At 35.2% G+C, this 11472-nt stretch overlaps 1 protein-coding gene across 2 annotated transcripts in view; it reads right to left on the bottom strand.

Annotated features, from left to right (window-relative positions):
* KIFAP3 (kinesin associated protein 3) overlaps positions 1 to 11472 on the bottom strand; it is a 112800-nt gene that overhangs the window by 40551 nt on the left and 60777 nt on the right. For both annotated transcript variants that reach the window (XM_006766988.2, XM_006766989.2), the window contains exons 16-17: positions 10931 to 11029; positions 7862 to 7947 (exon numbers count right to left, since the gene is read on the bottom strand). In XM_006766988.2, coding sequence (XP_006767051.1) covers positions 7862 to 7947; positions 10931 to 11029 — 185 coding nt within the window. The remainder of the gene's footprint in view (positions 1 to 7861; positions 7948 to 10930; positions 11030 to 11472) is intronic.

An 11472-nucleotide genomic window follows, 5' to 3' on the forward strand; every position in this document is an offset into this window, starting at 1 on the left:
AACCTTGGCTTCCTCCATCACTGGAGCAAGCAAGCCTCCTGTTCGCTTCAGCTGCCTGGCTGCTGGCCGCCATCTTGGTTGGCAGTTAATTTGCATATCGCCCTGATTAGCCAATAGGAAGCGTAGCGGAGGTATGGTTAATTACTGTGTTTGTCTATTATTAGATAGGCTGTAGGTAAACCTATAGAACCAGGGCATCTCTTAACATTTTAGAGCCAAAAAGTTTGAGTAGCACTGATATAGATTGTAGTGTCATTTTCCTTATTAAAAATAACTTTATTTTGGTTTTAAGTGTTTTTGTACTGTAAAGCCATGGATCTAACTCTCTGTGACTAACAAGGTTAACAGGTGTGTTGCTGTTTACAGGATATCACAATGAAAACATATAGTTGTCTCTTCAGCTTTTCAAACACAAAACAAAACAATCCCCTTCCCCCAGTTTTTCCTTCAGTAAACATGAGACAGAATATGTTATTCTATACCAAGCTGTGTGATCATTTAGGATATAGGAAATTATGTTTTGTGAAAGATCCAACAATGACTACAGATTCCTGCTATAATGAATCCACTACAATGACAAGTGGAGTTTTCATGAGAGTGGCCTTGAGATTTGATAGGTATGTGTGGCTTGTTGTTACAGACCATAGTGAAGATAACAACAAAACCCTTGACCAAGCAGTATCAAGGCATTAAAGTCTCAAGCAGTTATACCAGGACTTTAAAAAAAAAAATTTGGCATTTTATGATTATAAAACTGTGTCAGTATTGAAAGTAGAAAATTATAGAAATACCCATAGTCCCTTTACCTAGATAGAACCACAATAAAAAAAAAACCAGTTTTCATTGATTTAAATTCCAGTATTAACAGCTAACTTTGGAAAATATTTTAAAATATATATAATTAAGTTCAGAGGCTAAGTATAAAAATTATCAAGATACTGTACTTGTGCTACTTTGTGATATACAGCCCCAGGTATTCTGGAGTTTACCAAATGTAGTATCTAGGGATGAAGCACGTTTGTTATGAGGAACACAAAATTCTTTTAAAGAATTAATTTCTCTTTTCCTTAGTGGTAAACACTGGTTCCAGTCAAATGAGATAGTATTGTTTTGCTATATGATGCTGGCCTTGGATCTTTATGCTTCTGTGACACTGATTTTTATGTTCCAGATTTCTTGAAAATAAAATATTTTAGCTAATGGTTGTTGACTGTTTATTCAGCAAGTGTAGTTAATAGGCTAGTACTGTGGTTCCAAGAGTTTTAGACTTCAAGAAGGTTCAAAAGTAAATGTTGGGAATTGCCATTAAATGTAAATCAACTGCCATCTACTATTGTTATTTTAGAAAAGAAAGATCATTTTAACACTAAAAATATAAGCAAGATAATCTGAAAATAGACATATACTTTCCAAAGACAAAACATGTTAACAAGTTTACATTTGCAACTCCTCCCAGCCGTGGTCTCTCTGCATGCATGTTTCTCTCTCTCTCTCTTTCTCTCTCTCTCTCCATTTTGTATTTCTCCTCCACTTTGGTGAAACACATAGAACTTTACCCTACTCCCATGGCAAGCGTTCTGGAATCCCAGGCCTCAGCCAACTTCTATGTTATCTTCAATGAGCACAGTTTAGCATCCATGGCAAAATCATAGTTTCTCTGCGTCTCAGAGTCTGAATTTACGTATATTAATAATATGGCATGGTATAATGCAAAGAACATTGGGCTAGGAGATCTGGGTTCTGATTCTGGCTCTGATACTAAGAGCAGTATGTAGCCTTTTAAGATATTAAGGTTTTTTAATATCTTTTGGCTCAGATTCTTCATTTCTAAAATGAAACAAATCTAAGATTTATTTAAGTTGTAACATTTTATAAATAAAAATCTATGATTAATATCATTACTTATAAAGTTGTTGAAGTAATTATTCCCCCAAAACTAAAGAATACTGGCAGTATAAGTTTATTTTAAAAAGTTAAATGGCAACTCTAAATGAATATTCTGTGTCAAAAATTTAATAAATTCAACATATACCAATTGAATCTATTCCCTTTAACCTCTCTGCTCCAAATGTCTACTCTGCTCTTCTATTATCACCCCTCGTTATCAGAAAGTAACTATGGAAATTGAGGGATGTCATAGCTAAGCCACAGCTAAGACATATAAAAATATATCAAGCCATTGTGGAAATACTCTAGGAATATATAGAGTGTCCCCCCAAAAATGTATACACACACTTTGAATAATTATAAAGGCAGTGTTTATTAAAATACATTTCATTATCAAAATTGAGCTATCAGCTGTTACAGTGTGTTTACATTTTTGGGGCACACCCTGTAGTTGTTTTCTCCGTATTATTCAAATGCTTCTTTTCACAAGGAGTGCACCCTGACAGCCGCACTTTTGAGACTTGAGTTTGTCTAATATTTAAAGGTACACAACACTATGTCTTTTATTTTCTTCTCAGCTCCTGACATCATGATCTTAAGCGCTCAGTTTCCATAAATTCTAGAGTGTCATGAAGAACTTATGGTTTGACTTTCTATGGAATGTGCCATCCTTTTTGAAGTCCTATATTGTTGTTTACTACTTAACCCCTGAAACAGTATGAAGCCTTAACCAGCCTATTATCAAAGCCTGTTCACTATCAGGAAAACTCTGTCACTGGCTTCCGTCACACCTTGTATCTGATTAACACAATACAGGATAACATAGAGCTACATAGATCTGCTCTGTGTCCTAAAATTCTTGATGGAAAACAGACTTTCCTTTCTCCTTTAATGTGGCAGCCCCCTAAGTGAGAATGTAATATGGTTTATTTAATACAATTCTTCATACTAAATTAAAGCAGATCTAGAGTAATTCAGTTGCTCATTAAGGTTAAGTTAGTAGCTGCTAAAAAGATGCCTTTTATATCTTAGAAATGACTTCTCATAATGATATGTATGTGATATGTATATGTAGATACACATAATTAAATACGTACATAATAGAGATGCTGACTTTTATGCACATATTGCCTATTTTGCAATAATATTATTCCCACTGCTGCCCTTTAGTCTTGACTATGGATGGCATTTTCTAACCAGACCTCACAGTAGAATTATCTCTTCAATCTGTTTAAAGCACCGAGGGGGCTCATATGTGCAATATCACTTTAAATATTATGTCCAGTCAGACCACAAAAGAAAAGATATAACTGTACAGAATGTAGTTAAGCAAGAAATCATGATACTTATCTTTCATACTATGCTTGGGTTCTTTTAAATCTAACTGTTGCCAACTAAAAAAATCAATAAAGTTACATGCATAGGACTGGCGGGGATATACACACATTCACACACACACACACAACATACAGTAGGTCCTCTCACTTAATGTCGTTGATATGTTTTGTGACTTTAATTGAAACATCATACTAAACCAACTGTACTGTAGTTTAATGGATATAAACAAGAGTTAAGTCCCTAGGGCATCTCCTCAATGTTATAAAGAAAGGACTTTGAAGGAAATGACATTATTTGAGGATCTGGTGTGTGTGTGTGTAAATTCTAAAAAGCTGGGAAAAATATCCTAATGTCTGCCTTTCACATTTATGCAATGTAAAAATGAACTCCAAAAGAGGGCTAGCCAAACTTATCTCATTAAACCCAAGTTGACTGTATGAAACTGAGACATAAAAGTCAAAATTATAAATATGAGAAATTAAAATTTGCCAAGATTGTGAAACAAAGAAGAACCAACTCCACTTACTCTAGAAAGAACATCTTAGAAGTTTCTGTCAACAACTTAGAAATCTGCTCTGTGCCTATAACCAACCTGCAAGTCAATTAACAGTGACTACTCTCTACTCATTTTACCCAATTACTACCCACTCACTGCTTTTGAAAGCCTGTCCTGAAATAACCTAACTTCTAATGCTAACCCTCTTCCTATCCCTATGAAGCTTCCTCTATAACTTCCCTTTTAAAGATGTAGGAGGCATTTTAAAAATAATCTCCCCTGCTGTAAAGATTATTAATAAACACAGCTTTTCTGTCTGACACAAGCTTTCCTGGTCATTTTTATGGAGACCATAACAACTGAGGTCTTGGAGGTTACATGTAAGCCTACATTGATTTATCCCATTTCAATACACCAGTCTTATTTAATATGATTTTGTCTATCCTGGAATGAAGACAACACCTGTCTTCCAAGTTTAAAATGCTGGAGCTAGCTATTAATTCCAGATAATTGAAATACACACAATCTGCCCATGATCACAGAGTTCTTAAAAGAAAAAGGGCCACCACTGAAAATGTCAGCAATGCAAGCCTGTGTTAGTACCAAATCACTTGGGCCTGTGGCTGCCTATGGACAACAAACATTAATCTTTACTAGAGAACTTGGTACATTCCTTTTCCTGTTAACATCCTGTAGCCACAACGTGCCATTGGTATGGAACATGTATGGGCAGCGTCATGTAGTTGTACTGCTCCTGGAAGGCCAGCTCACATCTAGAACTCTCATGTTCTATAGAGTCCCAATGGTAAACTTTTACATTTTAGGGACTTTATGTTGTGGAGTTTTGTAGTCCCCGTGTCTACCTTAGTGTCTGGAACACAGTATGTGCTTTATAAACATGCATTACATGTATGAAAACCCAGTAAAATCAGGGGAGGAATTCACTTGGCAACTGGGGAAGAATTTATGTGGTTCTCAAATACTTCGAAGTTGAGGAAGCACTGAAGTGTAAAAATCAATCTGGGTTTTTAGGAGCTCTCTATGTATAGAGGGTTTTGTTCTTCCCTTCAAGATTCCCAAAGCTTGGAAGAGCCTCTGCCTCATGAAACTACATGTAAGGCCCTAGTCAGACAGGCGACAACTTGCTGATGAGGCCACAGAGACCACACCACCAAATATGTAATACTCCATGGTACAAAGACTACTATCACTACACATCTGTTTTAGTTCACCAATTCAGGCCTTGGGCCCAAATATATTAAACAAATCATCACTAACATAACATTTCCATAATTATGGGGACAAGTACTTAATTGCAGTAGCCATATTTCCTTAATAGTTGTAAGGCATCTAATTTTTCTTAGTATTATTCTATGCTGTCTTAAGTGAAAAAGAAGTTTGTTTTCTTAAAGATAAGTTGCTTTAAGCTATAAAATTCTCATTTTTGGGTATTGTTTTATTACTTTAGGACAGAGTCATGCTGAGATACTAGGAATTCAAAATCTAGAGGTAAAAAGAGTCGTAAGAGATCATCCACTTCCATCCTAGGCTGTGGTTATTTGGTTCTTACTGATGTAACTGGACAGAGGCTTCACATTCTCCCTGACAGCCCATTTCTAGTGTTTCATCATCGTTGCTGCGCCTAATCAAAGTTTCCCCTGTTTCAAATTAAGTCAATTTCCTCTTGTTTTGCTCTTGAAAAAGATTCAGGACAAGCAAATAGACCCTGAGTCATGATCAGTAATAGAGTCTGGGCTCAAAGAACCAAAGACTGGCAGCTATGTCCCAAGTGGCTTGAGAAGCTGTCTTTTTACTGATGCATTAAAGTGCCCACTCCTCAAATTTCTCCCAAATACAGAGGTCCAGTGAGCTAGGAGTGTAACTGTGGTCAGAGGTTAGCTGATAAATTGAATTCAAACCCAAATAAGTTACCACAGTTCAGAACACGAGTAACTGAACAGAGGAGGCACTTCTGTACTGGAAAAGGCTGCTCCCTCTTTAAGGCACTCTCCTAACCGGGTCTTTTAGCTAATTGCCCTATTCAATTAATTGTTCTGATATGAACTTTTAAAATGCAAATTCAGCCATTTGCAGGATAACCTTAAACTATAAATAGTAATATGTCCGACTAAAATATATACTCCAAATAACTTCCCACACTTAAAATCCAAACAGTGAACAGATTATCTTCCCATACCATTTTAAAAATTAAAATGAACAGAAAATAGCCTAATTATCTGTACTAAAAAAAGTGAAATGTTGATCCAGAGATTTAATCTACATATAAACTTAACTAGGTCTGAGTTTTGGTCTAGTCTGAAAACAGCATATTGAGTGACTATCATATGGTAGATGCTTCATATACATCTTCTCCATTCCTTACAGTAATTCTCTAATCCTCAGGGGTCACTGTAAACGCAATCTTCACAAAGTTAAATAAATTGCCTGAGATTATTCAGCAGGTGGGAGCACTTGAGTCAGTTGTATTCTAGATGCAATGTCAACAAGACGAAGCTGCCACTTCACAGAGGCCAAAAGTTAAAATCAGAACCCCAACCCAACTGAGAAGAGGAGAAAAATGTTTTGGAAAGAAGCTGCTCCCACTGGTGCTGTTCCCAACTATCAAGCTAAAACTGAACCAAGGCCTTGAATCTTTTTAGGTGTATAACAGACAAAGGTAAAGAAACATCCTTCCAGCAGAACATGGCAGTTTCCAGAGCTGGTGCCCTTCTACGAGCTGCACTGGATAACCTCTCTTCTAAAAGATTCAGCTATGAACATGACTCAGTTGACTGGCACAGCAGCACTTCAAATCACATGAATATGAACCTTCGGATTACTTGTTCACAATTTTTAAAAACTGATTCAAGTGATCAGACAGCATCACAGGGAACCTTATATAGTAGCTGATCTATCACCATTTCAATTTGCCCATACTTCCTCTGAGGAAGGACTGGTCACTATGATGCGCATTGACCACCAGGGGGCAGACACTCAACGCGGGAGCTGCCCCCTGGTGGTTAGTGTGCTCCCACAGGGGGAGTGCTGCTCAGGTGGTGGGAGCTTCTCCAGCCTCTGTGGCAGCGCTAAGGATGTCCCACCGCTGTCAGTCAGACATGCCCCGAGGGCTCTGGAACTGCAAGAGGCGCAGGCCAGACTGAGGGACCCATTTGAATTTCATGCACCAGGCCTCTAGTATATAATAGTGACATCAGTGATCTAGTAGAAAAAAGTACGAGTCATGAAATTGTTCTCTAGGAGTAATAAACAGTCTCTGTTCATAAATCCTGTGACCAGTGGCCCACATGTATGAAACATCCTGATAAAACACGGCTTTAACATTAAAGTTTCCCTATTGTAATTTAGAGAGCAAAGCTAAAATTTTAATGTACTCATTTAGTTTCAAACCAATAATGATATAATTAGTCAAATCCAAAGAGCAGATGATATAAAATAAGATGAATTTCTGAAATAAAATATGGGAAACTGACAAAAAGTATCTGCTGGTGGTTGTCCAATATCATAATGAGATCACTAGCAGAAATGTCAACTCAGAAAATTTGCAATAAAATTATTAAAGAACTTTGAATAATATTCTGATCCTTTTAAAATATTTAAGTTTAACTCTGAAAACTACTGAATAGTCTATATTAAAGTATCTTTTTACAGGGTGAGCCAAAATAAAAGTATAAATACAGTTCAAAGAAGGAAGCAAGCAGTTTGTGTGTAGCACTATCTGTTATATGTGAAAAAAATATTTAAAGTAATCTGGTATCTGGCACATCCCATGCACCAAAAGGTTGCCAGTTCAATTCCTAGTCAGAGCACATGGCCAGGTTGCTGGTTTGGTCCCCAGTGGGGTGAGTGCAGGAGGCAACTGATTGCCGATTGATGTTTTCCTCTCTCCCTTCCTCCCTCCTTTTCTCTCTAAAATAAATAAAAACATATTTTAAAAAAAGTTAAGAGCCAAAAGTCTTAAAAATGTTTTAAAAATGAATTTTTTATCACTGTATTTTCTGAGATTTACCGAAAGACAAATTTGTCTTTATATTGAATGCAATGTTCTAAATAGGTGTACAATGTCTTTTTTCTCCCCAAATGAAGACTATTATAATTTGTGTAGAAAGATAAATTACTTACCGCTATAATATCTAATGTATTATCACAGACCTTTCGGATTTCATTATTTTTATCATGCATCAGATCTATAAGATATGCTGGAGCCTCTGAATAAAGTGGTTAAAGATACAAATGACATCTGAGACTGAGGCTATTCAACCCTATTAGAAAATCTCCCATTTCACAAAATTCAAATGATAACTTGAAATTTAACTGCAAATTTTAAAATAAAATCATTAATAAAAGATGGCCAGAAACATTTCATATTTCATTTGTTTTAAAAAAAAAAGGATGAGAAACAAAAAAACCCAACTAGATAAAAATGGGTAAGAAAAACAGCCAGTAAATTTTAGAAAATACAAGGCCATATTTTTGAAAACATGAAAATAGTTAAAAAGTTAGCTCTATAGCTGTGTAGCCATAAAAGCTTTCTTGATCTATCTGGCCCTGCTAAAAGTCCTGGGAGTGAATTTCACAGTAAAAGAGCAACAGAAAAGAATCAGTCAAATTCCATATATGGTTATTATAAGAAAAAGAAAACAAAACATTTTTACATAAAAAATAAAAGCTGCAATCCAATATCCTCAAAAGAGATAAAATAATGAGAAAATAATAGTATATGAAAGAATATATGTCAAAATTAGAAAACTTTGAAATAATTCAGGAAATAAATAAAAATCATTTCAGGTATAAAAAAACTAAATTTATAACAGCACAAGAGTAAATAAAAATAATAGATAAAAAATTAGGAGAAATAGAAGGTAAAAAGAAAGAAAAAATTTTAAATTAAAGAATAAATGAAAGAGAAAAATTAGAAACAGATATTAAAGGTAGGCAAAGACGATCCAACACAACAAATCTCAAGAAGACAGCCAAAGCAATAGGACAGGACAAATAATAAAAACTATAATTCAAGAAAACTTTCCTGAAATAAAAAAAATAAGACAAAACGACATACTAAAAGAACACATTTGCAGAGTTGGAAAAATCAAGCAGGGATGATGAATACCAAGTCAAATTCTAATACAACTACTTGGCTGTAAAGAATGAGAAAACATTCCTTTGGTCTTCCTAGGAAAAAGACTGACTCACTTAGAATGGAAACAAAAGTAAGTTGTCATCAGACTTTATGACAGATACCAATAATTAGTAGACTACAGATTTCTCATTGGCAGCAATTCAGGCCAGACGACAGTGGAAAAATACCTTCCAAGTGCTGAGGGAAATAACTGGCAAGCTAGAAGTTCATATTCTGCTAAATTATTATTAAAGAGGGAAAACTAATTATTACTCCTAATGGGAAGAAGGGAGGCACAAGGCTTAACTCAGAAGATGGCTTATAACCTTATTAATGTTTGCTAATGTCAGGTAAAAAAAAGGAGAGGAATATTTTTGAGGTTGACACGGCACCTGAAGAAGCAGTAAGTTTTGACAAGGTGGGTCATGTTTGATAAATGATGAGAAATTTGGTGTGCTAAGAGAAAACTATGTATAGTAAGGTTAAACAGGGAACTTTGGAAAATTTGGGTAAGGTCAGGTTATAAAGAGCTATGTATGCTAAGCCAAAGAATTTAGATTTTTCACATGGGTAATGAAGAATTTTATGCAGTGGATTTCTAAAGAAGATATTTTAATTTTTACTTTTGGTCCACAAAAGCAGACCACCACAATAAAAAAAAAGACAAAAATTCAGCTTAGATACTACTTCCATTTTTCCATTGCCATCTTTTCATGACATCCTCAGATTTGGTTATATATCTTCTCCTATATACTGGGCACATTTCTTTTAAAATTAAAGAATAAATGAAAAGAGAGAACAATTAGAAACAGATATTAAAGGTGGGCAAAGATGATCCAACACAACAAATCTCAAGAAGACAGCCAAAGCAATAGGACAGGACAAATAATAAAAACTATAATTCAAGAAAATTGGATTATAATTTTATATTTCTTATTTAATTGTCTAACTCTCCAATAGTCTATAAAGTCCTTGAGTACATTCAACGCTTAAAACATTGTTATATGGTTAGCACTAGATATATATTTGTATAATAAATGATTAGTTGTGTATGGTAAAAGAGACAGCAGACACAAAATTTTCAGCTATGGGACTAGGAGGATGATACTATTACCCACTGTGAATACAGAGGGTAGGCTGTTTTTCAGGTGAAGATGTTGGCGATATCTGGAATCCTTTTAGATGCAATAATGTTAAACTTCCACTTACTGAGTAAATCTCTGTGCTGGAAACTGTTATAGCACATTAAATTCATTAGTACTAATAACAATTCTATAATGAAGAAGGTCTTCTTTCTATCCTATATAATAAAAGGCTAATATGCAAACTGACCCCTTGATCGGAAGTTTGACTGGGAGTTTGATCAGTGGGAGGGGCTGGCCAGCCAACTGCTGTGGCCCTTCCCCCCAGCCAGCCCCGTCCCCATCCCCGATTGGCTCCCTCACCCCAATCGAGGGCTGGCCAACCACTTATGGCCCCTCCCCACCAGCCGGCCTGGCCCAATCGGCCCTGATCAGGGCGGGCCGGCACGACCCCGCCTGTGCACAAATTCATGCACCAGGCCTCTAGTTTATTATGGCCATTTTATAGATGCAAGATTGTATGTTCAAGCAGGTTAAGTAGTGTATCCAAGATCCTGCAGCTATTAAGTAGTAAAAGGTAATTAAAAATTACCTTTAGGATTATGTGATTATAACGATTCTTAAGCTACACCATACTATGCTTCCATGAAATATAGCTTGCCTTATAAATGTATTTCAGAGCTTGACAATATTATGGCCCTTTTATAGATGCAAGATTGTATGTTCAAGCAGGTTAAGTAGTGTATCCAAGATCCTGCAGCTATTAAGTAGTAAAAGGTAATTAAAAATTACCTTTAGGATTATGTGATTATAACGATTCTTAAGCTACACCATACTATGCTTCCATGAAATATAGCTTGCCTTATAAATGTATTTCAGAGCTTGATATTTTCTACATTATTTGAATATTTGCAAGAAAAAAAATACCTAAAGATGCATCTCTTAATATATATATAATGTCATTATTTATTGTAAACATTGAAAGGATACGTGTTTCTTTAATTATGACATCTCTCGTGGCTTGGTGGAAAACCATCTGATAGAAGACATAAATTATCTGGCACACAAATTCATCATCTTCTTGTTGAGCTGAAGGAAACAGAAAACTTTCAATAAAAGAATATTATGTTTATATACAAATTAAGAAACACTGAATAAAAAACCTAAAAGTGACAAGGAGACTAATAAAAGACAACTAAGTTTAAATTACTTATAATATATGGGTGGCACATGTTACTTATGTCTTAGGTGTTTTTCTAAATTACATGATGATAACAGTAAGGAATTTTTTAATAATACGTTTTCAGAAGTTTTAGTAAATTTGGTTGTAAACTAAATAGGCTAAAATTACTTTGGAATATAAAGATAAAAAATAAGATTTTGAAAAAGAGAAATTATATCATATCTGAGTTTAAACCAGACTACATGAGATTACTTATCTCAAAAGCCCAGGTTGGACGAACTGAGGAACAAGATTGTTTTAAGAGAATAGGAACAGTGCTTCTTGATAATTTATACTGTCTTTTGCCACA

This window comes from Myotis davidii, unplaced genomic scaffold (genome assembly GCF_000327345.1).
Source record: "Myotis davidii unplaced genomic scaffold, ASM32734v1 scaffold580, whole genome shotgun sequence".
Classification (NCBI taxonomy): domain Eukaryota; kingdom Metazoa; phylum Chordata; class Mammalia; order Chiroptera; family Vespertilionidae; genus Myotis; species Myotis davidii.